The following is a 23,312-nucleotide window of genomic DNA, read 5'->3' as shown; positions in this document are numbered from 1 at the left end:
GTTACAAATTAACAATATTTTATTTAGTTTTTTAAAAATTCAGTGTGTTCCAGTGAAAACATTACTGAACAGCTAATGTAACAATCTAAGGTATATTTAAGCTCAGCAGTTGTAGTTCTATGTTTATGCATTGATTTTAACTTGTTTTATGACACCATGTACCAGGTATTGCAGGAAGCTTGTTGCTGCCACCGCGTCCAGGAGGGGTTGGCCTGCGGATTTGCTTCAGCTTGTCAATCTTTAGATTCTCCAGCCTCTTCAGAGCCTGCGCTGACATTCCCATTGTTCCCGGCTCCCCTCCACCTCCCCCTCCACCTGCAACACCATCTTCCAATGCTGTGAGGTCCTCCAGACTACCGGCTGCATTAGGGTTCATTTCTACACCGCTGTCGTTGTTGTTGGTGCTCCCCAGTGGAGAACGTTCGCTACTGCAGGAAGACTGACCACCAGGGCTTGGTTGGGATTTCTGGAAGATGTGAGAGACAAAGTTAACTTTAAAAATGGGATAAAGTTTAATAAGAAAATATGGAAGGGGTCCCTATTTTTTCCACTACATTGGAGTTTTGTTATGTTATTCATTTGAATGATATAGAACAAATTGTAACCCTCACCAGAGAAGTCTCAGGAGCCAATAGTTTGCAGTCTTCTCTGCGTGCCTCTTCTTTCTCCAGCAGCAGTTCAGAGTTGGGACCTCCAGGGTTCATAACTGAACCAGGGGGACGAGGGCCAGTGTCTCCACGATGTTTCTTGGTGATGTGGGCCTCAGGGCCGTGCACGGTCTTTACATGTTTACGCAGAGAGCTTGGATCTGTGTATCGCTTGGTACAACCAGGGATTTTACACACATAAGGTTTCTGTAAAAGACAAAAGCACCTTATGTGAACTCCTTGCATTCCACAGTTTACTTTACTGCTGCTTCCCTGCTATGTAAAATCTTATGATTCAAATAGAAATTATTTCCAATTTATGTTGTGTATCTTGGCATGTGAATCTCTACAATACATTTATATTAATTTATACAATTATTTTACATGAAAGCGTGTAATGAAACAGCACAAAACAGTTACATGTTACCCTTTAGGAAGAAAACACATGGTTTAATCAAATAACACTGTTAATAATACAGAGCTTACACAGCAACATGCACGTGACATTCAATAGCTAAGCACTTTTCGGAGGTGAATCTTACCTCATTGGAATGAGTTCGGTTCTGGTGTTTAGCTCGGTCTGAAGCATTGGAGAAGGCTTTGTTGCAGCCTTCATGTTCGCACACATATGGTTTCTCCCCAGTGTGAGAGCGCAAGTGGGTCTTCAAATTCTCCAGGCGAGAGTAGGCCTTATTACAGCCTTCAAACTAGAACAGCAAATATACATAATTGTTTAATTAACACTGTTACAACAGCTACGCTGCAAGAGAGGGGATGATTAGAGTCTGTAAAAGCTTTGACAACAAGCCTGCGGTCCTATAACAATATTAGATTTGAGCTTCAAAACAGTAAAGCGAGTTTTAAAATATAAAAAAAGGTTGTTAATCCACACTGAAAACAATATATGGTATGCATGTCAAGGTACACAGGAACACAGAAGCATGTTGGAATTGAAGATATCTGGACAAGGAAAGAGAAACAAGAACTAAGAGGCAAAGCAAAGACTTAACACATGTGCTCACAGTGCACTTGTGTGGCTTCTCTCCTGTGTGTCTGCGCATGTGAACCACCAGCATGTACTGGGCTTTGAAAGGCCTCTGTTCTCGAGAGCACTCCTGCCAGTGACACACAAACTCCTTCTTCTCCCCGTGGATGTGCTCGTTGTTGATGTGCTGCAAACACAAAAAGATTCATTGTTAGTGACAGATAGTGGATACTCCAATGACATGTTTTGGGATGGAAGCATTCTATAGTTCTATGCTACACATGAACACAAACTAAAGTCCTTCTACACAACACACGGTAAATAAAAATGCAAAAGACATTCAGTGTGCCTATTTAACTTCATATATGTTGATGTTTGCCTTATTTTAACATCTATTACTGATCTGTAAATACTTAAATACTACCTTTTGACATAACTTTCACAGGACGTGAAGGTTTGTGTATCCTTAACGGAGGTGGGAGAGTTGAAGAGACTTTCATTGGGAGTGACAAGAGACTAAGATGGTTTGCACATGTGCAGAGGAGAGATAGTGGATACAATGAACAAAGGATGCTGACGATGGAGCTGACAGGCAGGAGGAAAAGAAGAAGATCACAGAGAAGGTTCATGGATGTGTGATGCAGGACATGCAGAGGGTTGGTGTGACAGGCGAGGATGCTAGGCTGAGATGGAGCCATATGAGCTGCTTCCTCTGAATTTAGTAAACATCTGCAACAGCTGGGTATCTCTGTGTAAGGCATGATAAGTGAGGATCCTACAGGTCAGTTAAACTTTGTACTTTTCTCCTTCTCAGACAGCTTAGCGGTCACATACAGAAACTGTATCTAATCCATTATCCACGGCATCTCTTCAGTTTAGCTAGTTAAAGGGTTAGTTCACCTATTTTACTGTTAACTGTTACAATATATAATATAAAGCTATGAAAATGCAATTTGTTTTGTATTGTATTATATAACCTCCTTTCTGTTCCTCTCTCTACTTTGTATCTGAAGGCTGGCAGCCCTGTTCTTAGTCTTACATGAACTAGCTGGTCTTGTGTGTCAAATTCCTTGTTGCAGCTCTCCCAGCGACAGTTGGTCTCATAGACGGCTTCTGGTTCAGGCTTCCCGTCCTCTTTGTCCAAATCATCTCGCCCATCCAGAAGGCCCAGAAGAGGGTCCTGCAGACACATGTGTAGAAATGAAGAATAGCTCCAGTTTATTTTGTGCAATTATCTAAACAACATATTTTCAGCCATTAAATATATAATTTCAGGCACTTTCACTGTTTTTGAATCTCTTTCACGTTGACATATGATCATCATTACTGTACCTGAGTGCCAGTGGAAGAAGGGCTAGCTACATCTCCCTCTGACCTCTCCTCCAGGCTCTTCACATTCATGCCATCAATCGCACCTCCAAGGCCTGGCTCTGTCTTCAGCTGCAAAACAATACTCTCATAATATAATCTTTGTCTTTCTCCTCATTCAAAACTTAAATGTGTATATATAAAATATGCATTCATTCTTTGTCATTTATCCGCCGCTTTCTCTTCCCACTTCCCAACTATGCTCTCCCAGCTATGAGAAGCAGAGGGTGTGCTGAGTGAAAGAATGAGCTTACGTGTCCGTGTTTGGGCGGAGCATGGAGCCGAGGATTGTGGGGAGGTAAACGTGAAGCTTGGCAGGGGCCTGGTGTGTGTCCTCCCAGAGGTGTTCCTCCTCCTCCATACATGGACCCTTGTTGTCTGGACTGGCAATTTATATTGCTGGAATAACCGAGCGATGGACTGTGGAGCGGGAGATAAAAACAAATAAAGGGAACTGATAAGAAACTAAAGAGAATCAGCAGCTAGTTTGCTAAAGATGGTGCAGCTAGAAATACACTCTTAATGTATTTTTTGTCAATTCTTTAAAAATGAAGAAATACATTTTGTTCAACTTCACATAATCTGCTTTTATTATTTAAAACCATTTGGCTGAAACATGTGTCACCATCTGGCGTGGCTTAAGGGATGTCATCACATCACACCTGATAATAAATATTGAAGAGGGCTAAATGAGAGGAGAGGGATTATCAACACAATTTAAACATGAAAGAAAAAACGTCAGCAAACGTGCAGGACATTACTTTCAAATACTTTAAAGTGGACTTATTTATTGTTTATTCACCTGTTCATCCATGCTCTTCAGAGGGCTATCTATCTATCTATCTATCTATCTATCTATCTATCTATCTATCTATCTATCGTTGCAGACTGGCAATTTTGCATGTGTTCAAAGTAAGTAATAAGGTCAGAGTACATACAAAAAATCCCTGAAACCTTCAGCTCAGGCTTCAGACTGATGATGGTGCTGGAAATGAGCATAATAGGTCCACTTTAAATATTTAACCTCAGGTCTGTTTTTATTGACAAAGGGTGTAACCGAGGAGGATAACAGTGACTTTCAAATCATATAAAATCAAGTGATATCAGACCTCATAGCGCTCACAGAGAGATGACCATAGGAGCTAGCGCCGTTGGGGTTGCAGCGAGAGTTTACAAAGGCCACTAAGGAATTCGGTGAGGTCCGGATTACCGTCTGCAGGTCCACACTGGCATCAGACAGAGGAGAGATGGACAGAGCTCGCTTTTTGCTTAGCTTAAGCATGGAACGAGGTGTGGAGAACCTCGAGCCTACAGGAGAGATGACAATGAAAGCAGAAGGGTTAAATTTCAGGATGGTTTTTTTTTTTAAAAATATCTAAATTGAGGTTTTCCTTACCATCACCTGATCCAATCTGATCAGAGCCATGTTGAACTTGGCAGAAATTGTGATGAGACATCATGTTCTGGTTACAGTAGGGGGCGCTGTTACCACCTGCAAAGCATTACACTGAAATGCACTGCTGCAAAAAGCTACATTATTTTTAAGTAGGGGAACAAAGACAGGATTAATGGGTCGCTGCAGCTCAGAGAGTCAGAAAGAAGCACGCACATGCTGAAAATCTCACAAGCAATTTAGGCTGACCTGCAGAGCTGTGCAAGTAAAACTTTTTCAAAACTTTTCACCTTTTCTGTAATGACACATTTCTTGGTGGTATCTAGTCTGGACCCTTTTTTTTTTTAGACTTTTAGGGGTAATAGAAAAAAAAATTTAAATAAATAGCAAATAAGTAACATGAGGTACAAATGTAAGAAAAGCATTTTAGTACTTTGCATCAGCAGCCACATGAGAGGTTCATTTGACTGTTTTGATAACATTCCACACATGACTGGTGATGTAACATACATGCATACAAATTTAACCAGTTACTCATTAACAAGTAAGTGTTCAGTCATATCTGTATCTATATATGGATATATTTGTACGCACACAACTCTTTTAGCTCTAGTTCGTCTTTATTTAACTGACTAATTTAGAGTAATCCACCCGCCTGCTGTTTTACTGCAACCTCACACTCCAGATTTATATCTCCACAGTAAAGCCAGCCAACTGTTAACTTCTGTTCACTCCTTTTGTACATTGTTTTTTGGTTTCAGTCTCTCAGGTATCCTTAAATCCAAATCAATAGCAGCTGTGAGGTTAACGGAGATGTAAAAGATACTCTGACTCACCCTCTGTGGGCGGCATACCCCTGTGGCCCATCATACCGTGGGGTGGTGGGGCTTGAGGGTGCCTCATATATTGATCCAAGCAGGGGCCAATTCCCTGCCCTGGTCCTGATCCATGAGTCATGGGATTATACATAGCGTGGCAGTCCTGGGACGGGCCGTCGAGGAGCGGAGCACGAAGCGAAGACGCATTACTGTAGGGAGACTGATCTGATGGGACTATGCTGCGAACATCAGAGAAAAACAGCAAAAGAAATTTGAATAAATGTGTAAACTGCAAATACTCTGAAAGGGAACTGTGACAAGGAATGATAATGATTTCTGATACACTGTTGTGCACTCTTTTGTAGCATTTTTATCATTTTATTTACAGTCATGCTGATTAAACAGTCATCTAAACCAAAATCACAATAAATAAATGAAAGCCTGATAAATGGGATAAAATTATACTCACTGGAAAGCTTTATTTCCAGCCTGTAAGCTAGAATTACATATAGATGTTTTCTATTCCATGCCTGGAAAAACTAGCACTGCCTAAAGACTAGAACTACTATTGTGCTGTGTCCTTCCCACCACTAGATGGTACACAGCCCTTATTTCGGCCTAAACTTTGGAAACTTACTCATCTGGGTTTTCCCCTAAGCTACAGACATGAATCTTCATTGGAACTTTCCAGTCTTCATGAATTTCAATGGATTCTCTGACATTTCTTTACTCTCACTGGTTAGCTCAAAATTGGTCTCTCCTGTTCTTTTCTTGCTTTTCTCCGTCCCTGTTGCTCTTCTTCTAAAAGGGAAAGACAGCATCTCTCCACCTTCTCCTAAGTCGCCCTTTGAGTTCTTTAATTCTTTTACCACAACGTGTATTCCACACAGGAGCTTAATCTGTCCTCTCTAATCCACTCTGCTGGTTCCCCCCGAATTTACCTCCCTCCCATTCCTACTTTTCTCTTCTCCCATTCATCCTTTCTGTTATACTTTTCTGTTTCTCTCGCTCTCCTTCCTCTGCAACTCTCTGTCTCTTTCTATCTTCCTTTCTCCCCACACCTCCTGCTCCTCTGTTCTTCCTCTGTCCTGCCCAGCCACCTTTCTCTCCAACTCTCTCTGCTTCTCCCTCACTCTGGGTAACCTGAGTGGGGCGCGAGGCAGTCATGCAGAGCGCAGCGGGGCCTGGTCAGCCTGTAATTAGCAGCTGTCAGAGAGAGGCTGAGTCCACCCGCAACCTGGGTGGCATGAGAGAAGGGAGGGAGGGAGACGGCGCGAGGGTGGATAGAGGAGGCGTGAGGGGCTGAGTTAGCACTGTGTCCACGACAATTGCAGACATATCTGAGCTTCTGTACCCTGAGAATATCTGTGTGATTGATTTCTGAGCCTAAGATATCAGTCATCTCTGCTTTCTAGGAGAGCTGATGTGATTTATTGTTAATAAAATACAAAAAAAAGTCAGATCTCTCAGATTTTGCTGATCTGTAGCAAGATTAGAAAAAAGAAACAGCTCTGGTTATTAAAGATGACAGCATTGTGCCATTTTTAGCATAAAATCTGGCAACAAACGTGAAGGTCTAGTACAAAAGTACACGACAAACACCTACAAACTTTATTTATTGAGGTTTTTGAGGGGAGTTAAATCCTGGAGTAACTCTACTCTTTGCAGAAGTTTAATACCTTCTTGTCTGCAGGAAGAGAAAATCATTTGCTCGACACCCACACCTGACAAGCTTGTGTCGTCGTAGGAGAAGTTGCAGATCAGCGCCAAGCAGATAATTTAGCTGAGTTTGACCAGACAGTTTGAAATTGTAGATAAAACTAGTATCAGAATGTAAATTCTGTAAATTACAGAACAGAAATATTGCAGCTGTTTTTGAAGAAAGCCAGTAACACTGGTTTATCTTCCAGGCAGCACTGAAAAATCTCAACTGTAGCTCATTCTGTGTGTGTGTGTGTGTGTGTAATAATGATGGTGATTATATTGTTATCAGATTTGCTGAAAATGTCGAGCTACTCTCTTGAGTTCTCTCACGTAAAAGAGCTGCGGCTGTTTAAAAGCAACAGGAGGCCTCGCTCCGTGCTCGCTGCCGTCTTACCCTCTGGAGGGCTGGCTGGGTGAAGTCTCGTAGTAATACAGCCCCTGGTGTGGCTGCATGTCCACTGGCATCGGAGCTCTCAGACCTAATGCTCCCCTTACACCCTGGACCTGACACAGAGGGAGAGAGAGAGAAAAATAAAGAGACGAGGACACGGTTAGGATGAAGAGAAGGAAATCCAAACAAACCCAACTCCACCAAACAAAACTGAACTCCACCAGAAAGAAAATCCAAATACAGAGAACAATTGTGGTTGAGGGGGAAAAAAAGAATACGTAGGATGTTAATAACAGACCAAACCAAACTAAGAAAAACAGTTTGTGGACAAAATAAGCTCTCTGAAAGCTTGAGTCATACTTATTTTAAACAGTCCAGGTTTAAAATGCCAAATCCACTGCTTAAGTAAAAGCAGTGAAATGTAAAAGAATTCACGTTCATCTTAATTTCATAGCTACAGCTACTCGAGTGCAAGGTTCGACCTCGACATTTAACAAAAGGGATTACCTGATTAAAAACACATCCTGTACTCTTAGAGAGCTTTTAAAAATCTTTCTATCGTGTTAAACAACTGACGAGGCAGCCACGCATGCTCAGTGAAGAAAATCAGGGCTTTGCCTTAAAAAACTTAAAGGACACAGGTTTAGTGATGCTAGCAAGACAAACAGAGAAAAATGAAAGTGGAACAAAGCAGCCTTTTGTGGGAGCCTCATATGGAGACGGTATCTTTCAGCAAGAGTATATGTGTAAGGTAATTCTAGCTGAGAGAGCTCAGGAAACAAGCACCTGCTCATTACATCCAGCCACATCAGTGCAGGTACTAATAGCTGGGACTGTGGGTTCTTACATGTTTCGAAAGGTAATTAGTACACTGATGTCTGAGCTACAACAAATGGAAAAAGGCCAAAAACATTCAACAATTTTATGTATTTTGTCCACGCATGTGTGGACAAATACGCTATTATTTCTTTTATTTGGACATGTGCTGCAACAATAAAATAAAGCAAAAATATAAAAGCATCACAAATCAGACTCTGGATGCTGTGTCCAAATACCACATTACTTGGGTTTATGTGACAAATGTTCAAACCCAAACTAGAGGCGCTCCTGTGCTCTGCAGATCAAAGCTCTATGGTTTCAGTGTAACAGGTTGCGACGCCTGTTATGCAGTAGCACAAGTGTTAAAAGGGCAGTAGGGACCTATTTAAGCCACATGCCACCAGGGGGTGGGGGGTTGGTGGGCACTCCAGGAGTAATTGCATATATTCAGCACAAGCTTTGGATGTGTGTATGATAATTAGTCGGAAGTGCTAAATAGAGATCTCACCAAACACCTCAGCTGTCCAGAACTCATAAATACCAAGAAGGGGTTCCCCAGACAACCTCACACACTGGCACACCTGTCATTCTCACGGTGGGGATGCAGAATCATCCAGCGGCCACCAAGTCTTGCGAGAATGTGTGCCACAGTGACGGTAGGTATACTGAAGCAGTTAGTGCAGAAACTCAGTCGCACAGGATCGGCAGCAGACCACGTGACCATTAACTGGACGAGCAACCTTTGCTATCCCCCCCAAAAAAGTGTTTTCACTCATACACGTTACAGATAATTACAACCATGCATGCACAGCACACTCACAGAGAAACGCAGGCACAGTTACAAAAGTCCAATCATATCTGTGTTAGATGGCAGAGGCAAAGCGGGAGAGACAATTTCTTCAGGTGCAGAAGTTGATCGACAAACTCACCACACTGGGATCACTAACTCTGAGCACACAATATCCTCGGCACATTTCTATTTTTTGTGCAATTTTCGAGAAAGGCCGTGCTTTAAAAATAGTTAAAGACGCTTGAGGGTTACGTTCCAAAGTCTGACCTGCCTCGTGTCCTCCTCAGTCATGCTGTTACCACGATTTCTGCAGAAGCACTAAAACTGTTACCTGAATAACTAAAGTTGAGTTTGCACTATAAGAACTTATGGGCGATATTGGTGTCTAAGTGCGTTTTCATTAACAAATTGTATGAATTAGTGTAATTTATAGTAGAAATATCAGTAGAAGCCTGAGGTTTGTCCATAACGGTGATGCTGTAGTAGCAGGTGTGTATCACAAAAGTGTTTTGGAGAATCTAACTTGCACTAGAGTGTGTGTGTGGTAGATCCTAGCACGAGAGTGAATAATGTATAAACCTGCATGTGTGCAACCTGGAATTTGTAGAAAAGTGTGTTTGGCAACGTTTCTCCAGGGAGTAAAACAGCGAGTTCAGTGTTCACGCACAGAAATGTGTCTTGTGTAATTAATTTGCATGGTGCAAAGCTCGTGCTCACATCCAGAAAAAGTCTGAGCAACCTTGTCTCATAAGCTAGGTTTACCTCCAACATACGTAAACAGTAAACGTTACAAACACCAGGCATCAGAAACTGCAGACGGTGCAGTTCAATCAAAACCTCTACAGCTGTTGAGTGTAATGTAACTGACCTTATTAGAAAGACGTTGAATTAGACTATAAAAACTTTAGTATTTTTCTCTAATTGGTGATGAATTTTAGGTGGGAAAGTCTTTCGAACCTTTACATAGTTATTACAGAATGAAATACATGGATTTACACATCCAGGATGATTTCATATGTGCGGTGCTGACACAGGTGTTGCGCTATTTCAGGTCAGTATTTTGTGAGAAACTCTGAAGGAGTTTTCTGCCCAGTGTAATTTTGTGGTGCTGGGTTTGAGAGGGATGGGGCAGCAGCATATTAAAAACCCCAAGGCCATAAATCAAACGGCTAACTAAACAAATCTGCTCTAGTGCGGCACAGCTAGCTGGGCAGGAACCAAGGAGCTGGCGATGAGCACAGGATGTCCAGCCACTTTGTACACCCAAAACCTCCACATTCAAACACTCAAGGTTCACTAACTCTTGATGTTACATTTACTGACCGAGTTAGACACTTGTAACCGCTCACTGAAATGAAAAGATTAAAGTTTTCTGTGTAAATGATTCTATCCTTTCTATCTCCTCGGTTCAATCATAATTTTCTTTTATGAGAGCATTTGTGACTTGCAAGCAAAGCTGGACGGGATTGGTCAACAGAATCCTGACAACAAGCGGACTACATGCAGAAACCAGAAAGCTACCAAAGATCTTGGCCCTTGCGTACAGATTCCTCATATTCATGAGCAGATATCTGTTTACAGAGATTATTTCCTGCCTGACTAAGCCAGATCGAGGATAGTCAGACATCCAGTTCACTGAGCTGATGACCACGATGGGCAGCTGGGAGTTGCTTGTTGGCTGACTGGAAAGTGCGACGGAGCCAGCTGGACTTCTCCGACTGAACTGTAGCTGAGCGAAAGGAGGTGAGATTAATGAAGACAGGACAGAGTTGAAAGACGGCCTAAAAGCCCGGCCAGACGTTTGCTGTTGGTGAACAAATTTAAGAATAAAGAGACTGAAACAAAGAGAAAAAGCTCTGCGAGTTAGTTCTATTCCCATTAGAGTGGCCCAAGTCTTTTTAATCTTATTTTTAAATATAGCTAATGACTACTGTTTATGAATGTACTGTAACATGAGGCAAAACAGCGATATCTACTGTAAATAATACCCGAAAAACCCAACCCTATCATAAAGACATAAAGATCACAAACCTGATCTAACTGATGAACTGAATCAGCTGGACAATAATAATCCATTTGAATCATTTTCTTGTTTTTAGTGTGTTGTTTTCTAGTTTTGTTGTACAGAATCATCCTGCTCTGAAAAAAGGAAAGCTTTCTAACTTTACTTCTGCTCTAATAGCACTACACTATTTTTCCAAAGTGTGGCAAATCCATGAATGGGCTTGCTGTTGGATGCCACACTTAACGGTGATATTAGATGAGCTCACCTCCATTAATGAATATTTTAAAAACATCCCTAAGTAGTCTTGAATGTAGCGTAGCCTAATAAATTTCTACCCAGCTTACCTACTTACTAACCAAACTAACAGAGCCTACCACCAACAAATAAAATATGGGTTTGTATCCTTTATTGGGCTATTACTCACTCACTGTCAGAAACCAAACCAAAGACTCACAATTCAGCAAAAACTGATACTAAGTATAACAGCAGATGTGGCCTGCAGGCCTTCTGTGAAGGGAATAAAACATTTCCACAGGACTCTATGCAGTCCTGTGGAAATGTAAGTGCACCCTTACTGCACCACACAAATAAGGAGTATAAGTAGCAGCCAGGTGCTGTGAATGGAATGCATATGATTGATTGATCATCAGAAAGTAAGATCACTTCTATAAAAGCCGAGGTTCTGTCAGTTTTACATTCTCAAGCTTTCAGGTATGTGCTATGACAATGGCACAACCTTCCCAGGAGTGAACATCCGAGCAAACTTCACCTCAAAGGCCGATCATGCGATACTCAAAGAAAGGCAAAAACCCAATAAATAATCTGACTTTACTGGCCTCTGTTGGCATGTTAAATGTTAAAAATCATGACTTCGGGTGCTGGTTTGAGCAGGCGAACATATGCCTCAGAGTCAAATGCGGCAGCCTGGTTTTGTTTTTGACTCGAGACCCTTTGCTGTGTGCACTGAACACGTTTTTTTGACGGGTTGCCAGGAGCCTCTTCTCTCTAAAAAAGGAACATGGCAGCATGGATTATAGTTTAGAAAACTGTAGCTGTACCAGTCACAAGACTTGTTGAACATTGTACTTTGAACGGATGAGACCAGGGTGGAAATGTTTGGTGACAAATCTAGCGCCATGTTTGGCAAAAACCAAACAGAGCATATCAGCACAAACTCTGTATACCAACTGTGAAGCACGGTGTTGGAGGCGTGATGATTTGGGCTTGCTTGCAGACACAGGACCTTGTGGCCATTGGACTCTGTATTCTAGAATCAAACACGAGACCATGTGTCTGAAAGCTAAAGCTTGGCCGAAACTCAGCAACAGGATAATGATCCCAAGCACTCCTGCAAATCTACAACAGAGGCTGAAAAAGAAAAGAATGAAGGTTCTGCAAAGTCCAGACCTCACTGTCTGAAATGCTGTGGAGGGAGCTGTATAAAAATGAATGCCCACGAATCTCAATGGACCAAAGCAATGTTGTAAAGAGTGGGCCAAAATTGACAGTTACATGGAAAATGATTACTTCAAGTTAATGCTGTGAAAGGTGGTTCTACGCCTACCCAGTCATGTGGTGCACTTTAATATTTTATTGCCTATGACTTTAACTTTTCATTGGAAAATACATCGGTTGTTTATTTTAGTTAAATAGTGTCACTTTAAGAAGCTGAAGCCGTTTCCAAACATGCACTCGAGCCCTGAACTTTAGTCAGACAGTGAGCAGTGAGAATGCAACTGCCCAGCACGTTCAGTCTTTAACCGGCAAGCTCTTTGGTACCAAGTGTTTCATTCACCAGTAGCAAGTGGGCACTAGTGAAAATACATCTGAAGTAAATTTCCTGCTGTATTCTACATTTGAGAAAGGACGATTAAGGAAAATATCCCAAAGTTATCCTCCACAAAGTGTCAGAAGTACCACATGAGAAAACAGCTCAAGGGACAAAATACAGTTGAGGAGGACAGACTTGCTGCAGGGATCTGATTGGACCGGGCTGAAGGCATTTTAGAGCTTTTAGTGCTTATTTGTCCCATTAGATTCAGTTTTCAGGTGACAGTTTGTGTTTGTGGGTTACAAAGAGAAACATTGTTTAGAGTCTCACAGTTTCGCCATTTGTGACATTCCCATAAAGTCCTGATCCTCCTCCCTCCGAGGAAGTCTCCAGAGAGGACAGACATTTCCACAGGTCACTGGCTGTGTCACACAAAAGGTCTGATCCGCTCTACTTCTACACTCCTTTTCTCTTGGGTGAAACACTAAACTGGGGCTCACACATGCCCCCCGCCCCCCGCCCGCGCTTCCTCAGCCAATATAAAAAGCGGCATTTAATGACATCCCCGTTCCTCTCAGCCTGCTTCTCTTCTAATCTCACATGGGAATGTGAGTATTCAGTCTGTGTTGCTTGTTTGTGTTTTTGCTAAATATTCTACACAACATTTACACGCACTCAGCAGCCTCAATAAAACTCAACACACATCTTCAGAGGTCGCTGCATCGAGTGTAAACACCCATCTGAAAGCATCTTCTTTCTCCCCCACCCTCTCCTCTGCTCCCTGCTGTCCTCTTATAATTCTGCCTCTTCCATAGCTCTGTATCTCTGACTATCTCTCGCTTTCCCTCTTCTCCCCCGCTGCCTCCACCCTCTCACTCATTCCCTCACTCCCTCCTTCCCTACGCTCATTCCTGCTCTTGCGACCTCTCCCTCGCCCCTCCCCCTCCTGGCGGAGCTGCAGTCGAGGTGGGTGTTCTCTGGCTGTTATGACTTGAGAGACGATAATGGCAGCTATAATGTAGCCAGCCGTTCCTGATGTGGCTGGGCTTGTGGGGGATTCTGTTGTGTTAGGGCTGGAGACGGACCGCGGGAGGGAGGAGGGAACGGAGGCGGGGCTCGGGCCTGCAGCCAACCACAGCCCAGATTCTACCTCGTTTTCTTCCATTTTTCCTCCCTTCCTTCTTTCTTTTTTTTCTCTTATGCCGACTTTTTCTAACCCTGTTGTTTTCCTTCAGTGGTAAACTTTGTTTTTAATTTCTGCCTTTGTTTTTGTAACCCCCCCTCCAACCCCAACACAGACTCTCACCCTTTCCTGCTTTTCTCCCCCCCCCCCCCTTGTGTTTTTTACCCCTTTTACCCAGAATCTGTGAATTCCTCGCAGCTGCTGTAATGTGATGGGGGCCAACAGTGTGACCAGTGAAAGGCCACAGGGTTGGAGACATCACTGTAATGTACAGTAAGCTCTACTTACTAAACTGCTGCAGGGAAGATTAATGTCATATCTACTTAGTAACAGCAATTCTGACTTTGATTTAAACTGCTTTAATGCCCATTTGGTCTTTAAAAAGATACAGAACAGACATAAGCCTCATTGTGTCAGACGAGTAAGACCATCATTCAGTATTTTAGTTAACTGACTTTCATGCCATCAAAATGATCTTCATCCGTTCATTTTCTTAACCACTTATCCAGTCCAGGGACACGGGGGGATCTGGAGCCTATCGCAGCTATCGTGGGGGGAAAAGTGGGGTACACCCTACTTACAGTACTAACAACAGCATCACTATGAGACACTGTGCTCCCACATTTCAAATTTATTTCCTAACTGATATTTTCGGCTCAAAATCTGCTATATGAGAAGTAGCACCACAGTAAAAGTACTCATTATACACCAGTTCTCTTCATGATCTCCCTACATGTATTATTGAATCACAATTATTTGGATGGACGGATCGTTTTCATATTCCAGCTGGAGATGACTTAAATTGTATTGTGCTTAGTACTTTTAGGAATACAGCATAAATATATAAGGATATTAGTATTTTATTAGTATTAGTATTTTAATCTACATACTGTGACCACACAGTGACCACAGCTCTGGTCCCACCCAGGCTCTAACTCATTGGATGCTGCACACACTGCAATTATATTTCATGGGGGCACTTGCCACCCTATTCCCTCCCTCTTTACACCACTGTTTAAACTATAAAATCATACGGCCATTTTTAATCACCTGTTGCTTTGCTTTGTAAACTTGGGCATTCAAAGAGTTCTCACTCTAAATATTTTGTTTTCTGTAAAGCTCCAAGAGCTTGATTATAATCTGCTGTGGACCCGGACACAAACAGCTGAAGACCCGACGGTCGAGCAGTCCACCGCCTGGAGCGGATGTGTAGTTGGTGCACTGTAATGTAAATGCTCCATGGATGAGTCCATGCGGTCACAAAAGCAGGCAGGCACACAGACCCTCGTGCTCACTGTCGGACCCGAGCAGAAAAGTATAATCCCGGCTTAATGACCGAGCTATAATGCAGATAATGTACAGAGTATACATATACTTATGCATATTATCCATTAAAAAGACAGAAATTCATCAACCAAATTACTGCATTACTGTCAATATATTTGAATGTAAAAATGCATACTAAGGAAAATATATTTGAATATAACAGAAGCATACAAAGTCTGAAGGTGAGACACATGACAACATTTCTTTGGTTTTAAAGTTGGTTAAAAACTTAGTCTGTGTAGCCATGAGACGGGAATCCTTTACTATCCTTTTAGACACAGTCGACACCATAACCCCAGTCTCAACCCCAGCGGTTCACACTTCACGTATCCCTGTACTGTAAACTTTGTGCTGGTGAAGCTGCGGTGCTGATGTCTCAGTGCTGGGGCTCTCACCTTGTCAGAATGGCGGGATGAAACGTTGATCCCTTGTTGTTACACAGTCAGAGTGACTGATGAAAGATATTAGGGCACTGGAGGGCTCGAGTACAGCTACTCGGCACAGGTAGATAAATCACAGCAAGAAAAATGACTAGAAAACTCAGAGTTTTGAGCCGTCGCTGGGTTTTTGTAATGTTTAGGAACGCTAAACATCATTTTGTATCACCAGCCTGATGAACACCTGGTGCTAGGAGTAAAAGGTGCAGAACAAAAGTGAACTGTAAACATAATCTTTGCTTAACAAACTGACAATGAAAATATTTTGGCCTCAAAAGTCCCATCATTAACTTCCTTTACTGTCACGTGAACAGCCAACCTTAGCGGCACAGTCATGATTACTGTTTTATCACCTTTGTAACCATTGGCTTCATCAGTCGGTGACTTGATCGTGTTTGTTTAAGGATTAGGAGCGGTTCACCTCTCCTTGTATTCATTTGCCTGTACAAGCACTGTTTTGCACTGCTGGCAAATGAGCTTCACTTTCTCAGGAAAGCAGTTAGACTTCTCTTCAGGGGTCTCGACCAAAAAAGACTCAGTCGAGCTGACAGGTGTGATGCTGACAACACATGTAAGGGTATTTCCTTCAGCTTAATGCCCACATGACTTGCGATTCCTTCACTCTTTTGCTTCTTCTGTCCTCTCTCTCTCTCTCTAGGCCACCCACCCACCATCCTGCACATACCTGTGGTTTCCTGTACCCCGCTCCTCTCCACCCTCTCCTCTCTTTACCTCCAGCTTCTTTTTCTCCCTCCCCCATACACACACACACACATACACACCTTCCTCTTTTCTCTGTCTACCACTGAAGTCTTGCCTTTTCTTCTCCTACTACTACTTCTCCTTAACTTCTACATGCCTGTATAGCAGATAGGTATTGCCCCAAACCACAAGGATTTCTTTGAACTCCTTTTAAGGAGGAGAAGCAAAGGAAGCGGGGGGAGAAGGAGGGAGAGAAGGATGGATGGATAAAGCAGATGAGGAAAGGTTGATTCACGCAGCTGGTTCCCAGCTGTAGACGAAGCAGCACACAGGACTGCTCCATCTGTAAACAAGTAGGAGCCCAACCCCCATTTTTAAGAAAACATGAACAGAGCTTTGTCATTGTAAATTCAGCATTCCTCTTCACCTTCGACAGCACTCCTCACCATCACCCAGCTTCTTCTGGCTCTTTTCCTCCCTCTCTGTGGCTCTACGTCACTTTTACTCCAGGATTTTTATTTTTAATGTATTTTTCGTCCACTCATCTCATCCGATGCCATATTGTTGCTGTGTCAGTTCAAATACAACCTCCTGCTAATTCTTTGACAAATGTTCCGCAAAGACAAATTCAGTGGAGAGGGCAGCTATCTTGTGCAGTAGGGACCTGCACAGGGCAACAAAAAACAGATAATAATCTGTTCAGTTTATAGAAAGACCACAGTGATTATAAGAAAAATAATAATCCTAACAGTCTTGGGTGGGCAGGGAATATTTATAGCCGGCCTGCTGCTCCTTATATTCTTTAGCTGTATAACACAGCTGGAAGCGAGGGAGGAGAGAGAGGAGGTGGAAAACTGACGAGGAAAAAGAGACCGAGGAAAGAGAGACAGATGGGCTCCAGGGTATAGAAGTGGAGAGGATGTGGAGGGGCGGATACCCGATGCATGTGTGCGGTTGAGCACAAGACAGACAAAAACAGGCAGAAAGGGAGACAAGACACGTGCGTGTATTTGTGTGTTTGTGTGTGCGTCTGTGTGTTTGTATTTGGTGCGTAGGAGAAACCGCAACACAGTCTCTACAAAACACGACAGCGGCAGACGAAGCCTGCAGGCCACCAGAGGAACACAGTGACCACAGCTCTGAGAGCCTCTCACTGAGAGGAAACAAGGAGATATATGGCACAGACAACGCCGCCATAAAAACTGTGCAGACACGGTTAATCGAGACAAAGCCGTGTGGAATTTGTTGTGCACTCGTTTTTCTGCCTGAGCTCTTGTTTTAGGGTCTGAAAGTCCTTTCCTGTGTAGAAGAAAGCCATATTATAGGTGGATATAAATGGGGATTCTGAACAGGTGTATTTTTGGGTGTATCAGTGTCAAACTCCGAAATGTAGACATTAAATCCTTTGACTGGCAGGTATATGGTTTCCTTCCACTTTCAAATGCATGTTAGGAAACTGATGACTCCACAGTGTACCTTGCCTCTCCCCGACTGAAGGGCTGTAGTTTCTCTGCTACCCTCTGGAAGTCGAATAAGCAGTTAAGAAAATGGATGGTTGGAAACTTCGCAGTTAGACAATCAGACTTTAAATACCCTCTGGGAAAATTAAAAACAACTTTTGTAGTTTATACTTAAAGGAGTTACGAATTGTCTTGTCTTCTTCCCCTCACGTCCAAGCAGTCGCGAGCCTGGTTCTACCAAAAAGAGAGTTAAAAGAGAGTTTTTCCTTCCTGCTGTTGGTAAGTCCTTGCTCATAGGAGGGTTGTCTCATTGTTGGGATTTTCTCTGTATTATCTTTATCTTACAATATAAAGTGCCTTGAGGTAAAAAAAAAAAAAAAAAAAGCAACAACAAAAAAACCAGAAGAGCTTAAATTACCCATATTTCAGCCCAACAGCCAATAATTCAGCAAACTCCACTTGTTTAAATATTTTTATATACACTTAAAGCCACCTTGCTAGTACTGGATTTGACTGTCTGTCCTTCAGAACTGTCTTAGTTCTTGGTGGCATGGATTAAACAAGGTGCCGCTAACCTTTGGTCCACAATAACATGATTGCTGCAGATTTCTATGATGTCAATCTTCTGTTCCACCAGTTCCCAAAGGTCTTCTACTGGATTGAGATCTGGGGACTGTGGAGGCCATTTGAATACAGTGAGCTCAGAAAACCAGTTGACATGCTAAGCAGCAGTACTTAGTTAGCCTGTGGTGTTTTAACTATGTTCAGCTGGTACTAAGGAGCCCAAAGTGTGCCAAAAAATATCTCCCACACCATTACACCACAAACACAAGCCTGAACAGCTGATATGAGGTAGGATGGCTCCATGCTTTCATGTTGTTTACATCCAGTTCTGACTGCATTATCCAAATGTCACCACTCCAGCAGAAATCTGGACTCATCAGATGAAACACACGTTATGTAGTAAAATATAACAAACCTCTATATCTTCAAATCAGCTGACCTGTGATTTAGTGAAACATGTAATAGTTCATGTTTTCAGTGAGTCCAAAGTAGCAGAAAACTGCACAAAGGCTGCAGAGGTTGTGAACACAGGCTTTCACTAACTAGCTAACAACTTAATGCAAACACACCAAGTGACTCCACACCAGCTGGGCCATCTGCTGTATGTGCTGCAGACAGTGCTGCGAGCACTGTGAACAAAAGAGAAGAAACCACTCTGCCCCCAAAACTGTCATGACACCATATCTCAGCTACCTTAACCATTGTTCTTCTGGAAAAATGTCCTAAAAAGGCGCATGTTTTCAGAAATGTACAGAAAAGGTACAGCATGCAGTTTAAGGAAACCCATCAACCTGCCAGCATTGAAGCTGCTCTGATTGGAGGAATGGCTTCAACTGAAATTCCTCAGAGCCAACAAGCAGAAGCGATTGACAGCGACACAAGAGGGGTTTTCATTTTGTTAACGTGATGACGTGAAGGAGCTCACAAACCTTCAAGCACCACTGTTGCATCACTGTCACCCTGGATCTTTAATTTGAAATCAAGGGAAATTAAATACACAATTCAGTGAACTGATATAATCTATAAGCACATCATTATGTTCTACAACGCAAACCACCCCCTCACTGTTGCTCTCGTTCTCCATGTTCTTATCTCTCTTGCCCACCTCAGTATGTAAACTGTAGATAAATTTGTCCCAGCAGATGAACACACATGTGGCGACTTGTCTTCATCAGTTCAGAGCTGTTCGACTAAATGTGCACAAATACAGTGTTATATCCTCACTTTTACACTGGTGCTTCCTCCGAAGCTCTGCCCCTGGAGTGCAAATTGTGAAAATTTCTCACATTTTCAGTCTTCCCGCTCATCTTTTATGCATTTTGCAAAAAGATTTTGAAAAAAATATAGAACAAAAGTTAAGTTTGTGGGTTTCTCTGTCTACAACTCCTGTTCCTTGTGTCTCTGCAGGGCCATTTCAGCAAACTCATACATACAGAAGTTGATGACTGGTGAAATATGATGACAGGTTAGTTGATATGAATCAGTGAGAAAGAAAACAATGTTCTCCTTTTTCTTTTGTTTGCCCTTTAGTTAGACAAACCTCATCGTTTTACATAGTGAACAAGTTACAGAGCGAGACTGTGTGCTAAAATGTGCCCCTTCTCCTGTGTGGTCCTCCTCATAGCTGCTGACTTCATAACTAATATATCGCAGGCGTTTAGCTTAATACCCAGATGTTGGTAGGAGAAAGGCATCTGGGCCTGCGTTAGCTTTTAATTGGCTGGGATCCCTGAGCTGATGTTTGGGGCTTAGCATGTGACTCAAGGAAACAGACACACACACTCACACATCCAAAGGAAAAATGGTCACACACTCATATTCATACACACACCTTCCCTGAATAAGAATGAAAGCAGTCATGACTGTCCAGAGTCTACAAATAAACAAATGCAGACAACACAACCACGTACACAAATACACCCAGTTGCATCTTTATAGTCGTGCGACTGTCTGACACCATCCTGCTGACAGCTGTGGCAAGGAGCAGCCATGATATCTGCTGAGTAACTGACAGCATGAGATCAAAAGAGTCACACAAGAGAAAGACACACACACACAGAATGAGAGAGAGAGCCTTGAGTACTCACCAGGGCTGTAATTAGCTAGCATTAGCATAACTACAAGGCAACAAATCAGCTAATCAGATGGCCGTAAATTGGAGGGGTGAGAAGCTTAACACACCCACACAATCACACACTCATGCACACACACATATGAAAACATTTAAACACATAACGGAAAATACACTGATTCCAGTCACACTTCAGTTTTGCTCTCAAATAAACACGCTCACAAACTTGTCAGATCAAAAACATGCGAGGAATTTCAGTGCACTGAACTGCAGCTCATTTAGATTGATTGTGAAATCGATCCTTAAATTGAGAACACATTTTACAAGATTTTTTTTTTCCCATTTTCAGTTGTGGTAGACCTCACACATACACAACGTTTTCTCAGTTTTGCTTACAATGTTTAGCTTTGTGCTTAATGCTAGACACAGACAAGTAATAATTGTCCTTGAGAATAGCACACACCCCAAAAGTGACATCACATCGGCTAACACAAGCCCTGCTTTGGTCTCATTTAGGGCTGCCACAAACGATTATTTTGATAGTCAACTAGTCACCGATTATTTTTGCAATTAGTCGACTAATCAGATCATCATCCATTGGACGTACAGCTTATTGCACCAGCAGCATCTGCTCTTATATAACTATCATTAGCTTACCGTTTTAAGTGTTTAAGGTCTGTGCTAACTAAAAATAAAGACAAGATGATAGTTTATTAAATTTTAATGAAATTTGCAGATTGCTTCGGTGAAGTTTAATAAACTCCTTGCTATCTAAAATATAACAGGACACCGGAGTATATTCTCGAACATCTCACACTTCTGATAATCAGTTGTCTTCTTAATGTTTATTCAGCTGTGTAAAAACTATAACTTTAAGCTCAGCCAAACCGATTTACTCAGGAACAAATAAAATACTAAAAAAAGCCAAACAATAACATTTTTAAGTTATCTAAGTCACTTATATATGTTTCACCTGAGTAGCGAAAGACGTTTGAAAACGATCTGCCGGGAGTCCGGTGTTCTCACCGGCTCTAGTGAGCCTGTAACCCCGGCTAGCTATCGAGCTAGTGGGTAACAGACGTCTCCGAAAACGTCGGAGCGCTTTTGAAAATATGTGGTGTCTTGATAAACTGAGCCGATATTTGAGGTTTACACAGCTACATTCTCGCCTGAAAATATGCTAAACGTTTATTTTGTGACCCAGAAAGAATAATAAGAGTAACATTAAAACTAACTAGCTGCCGCCATTGTTGGAAACTGAGCTGGGCCGCGCTATGAATTCTGGGACACAGCTTCTTCTTCTTCTCCGGGGTTTAACCGCAGCTGGCATCCTTGTACATGCAGTGCTGCCATCTTCTGTTTCAGTCCGTTATTACACTCTTAAATCCTACTACTTATTCCTGCGTCTTTTGGGATCTTACAAAGCTTCAAACAACGCGTCGACTATTAAATCAGTCGTCGACGATTTTGATAGTCGATGTAATCGTAACTAGTCGACTAATCGTGGCAGCCCTAGTCTCATTTAAGCCAGTGAACCTCAGTTTCTGTAACTGGACTGAAAGCGCGGACGCACAATCTTGTTGGTTTTTACCACCATTATAATTATACAGAAGTAGATGATGCGATAGCTTGAACCCTTTAGAAACTGGTGCTAAATCCGGCACTTGAACCACTGATTGGTTAGGCCGGCACATAGCTGCTAACTATTAGCGAGCTCTGTATCTCTGTATAAAACAATTTGTATAAGAGGAGGGGACACAGGACCAGTCAGATGTGTCACATTTCTAAACTTTTGTCCCTCACTGCTACAGATTCTGAGCTGATCACCTTTTGCTGATATGAAAACATATGTCAAAAACCTGTGTTAACAACGTGACGTTAACTTGTCTTATTTTGTGTGTTTCACAACTATGATGACAATGTAGGACCAAGTTGAAAAAAGACCCTAGTCAGACAGGCTTAGAGACTGGTCAGTGACCATCTGGCAAGCACTCGTCATGAAGGACAAACCAAGTATTCACTGTGCAACTGGCAAAAATCTCCTTGCAATGGCTTTTGACAGGTCCAGTCATCGTTTGCACAGAGCGATGGGCTTTTCCTTCTAAGTAAATGCTTCACCAAACATGTATCCAAAGGTGCAACTTTTACTTTGAAGGCAAACCTTCTCCTTTTTCAGTTTGCTTCTTTTTCAAGTGTTATTACCAGTTGGTTAGTGTTTAGCAAGTATTTGTTGACAAACATGAAAAACTACAGGCAACCATGGCGATCTCCTACCAATCAAAGCAACCCCTAGGAGCTTTTTGGTTCAGCACCTTCTTTTAAACCAATTTCACCCATCAATAACGAGGGACCAATGCCAGACAGTGTGGGAAGATGCATTTTTCCCGTAGCAGCCGGTAGCTGTATCACTTCGGACAATTCTTGAACAATAATGTCACATGAGAAACGTCAATGCATGTAAATAATGAACACAGTGTAAAAGGATGAACCCAAGCCTGAGAACTTTCCTCCACTACTTCTCTGATCGTTCTTCATTCGCATACACTACATGGACAATCTCTGAGTTCAGGCGTTGGGACAGGTGTATAAAATCAAGCACCAGTCCATGCAGTCGTCCTTTATAAACACTTGTGGTCATTCAAAAGAGCTCACTGATTTTGGGTGTGGTACTAACAGGATGTTGTCACTACAACAAGTCAGTTTGAGAGATTTCTTCTCTCCAGCTAAGTGGTATTGAATATTGGAGAGGACACCACAACAAATGTCACAGTGATTGGCGGATGTAGCCTATAGATTCTAACCACCATAATTTACGTCTCATGAAATTGACCAAATTTTGCTACTAAAGCTAGACAACAGTTTGTTTCACAAACTCTCA

At 42.2% G+C, this 23,312-nt stretch overlaps 1 protein-coding gene across 1 annotated transcript in view; it reads right to left on the bottom strand.

Moving 5' to 3' along the window:
* LOC147331508 (transcription activator GLI1.S-like) overlaps nt 1-23,312 on the bottom strand; it is a 53,162-nt gene that overhangs the window by 4,804 nt on the left and 25,046 nt on the right. Inside the window, exons 2-12 of the mRNA XM_086293875.1 lie at nt 7,310-7,419; nt 5,230-5,450; nt 4,397-4,492; nt 4,110-4,308; nt 3,255-3,420; nt 2,965-3,072; nt 2,672-2,812; nt 1,670-1,819; nt 1,190-1,354; nt 612-854; nt 163-466 (exon numbers count right to left, since the gene is read on the bottom strand). Coding sequence (XP_086150001.1) covers nt 163-466; nt 612-854; nt 1,190-1,354; nt 1,670-1,819; nt 2,672-2,812; nt 2,965-3,072; nt 3,255-3,420; nt 4,110-4,308; nt 4,397-4,492; nt 5,230-5,450; nt 7,310-7,380 — 1,864 coding nt within the window. The 5' untranslated portion in view covers nt 7,381-7,419. The remainder of the gene's footprint in view (nt 1-162; nt 467-611; nt 855-1,189; nt 1,355-1,669; nt 1,820-2,671; nt 2,813-2,964; nt 3,073-3,254; nt 3,421-4,109; nt 4,309-4,396; nt 4,493-5,229; nt 5,451-7,309; nt 7,420-23,312) is intronic.

The sequence above is a fragment of the Aulonocara sp. 'chitande type north' Nkhata Bay genome, linkage group LG5, assembly GCF_057382095.1.
Source record: "Aulonocara sp. 'chitande type north' Nkhata Bay isolate Kocher_YH1m ecotype deep benthic linkage group LG5, A_spYH_male_GT1.1, whole genome shotgun sequence".
NCBI lineage: Eukaryota > Metazoa > Chordata > Actinopteri > Cichliformes > Cichlidae > Aulonocara > Aulonocara sp. 'chitande type north' Nkhata Bay.
The sequence above is the reverse complement of the archived record's forward strand: the minus strand, read 5'-3'. Positions and strand labels throughout refer to the sequence as shown.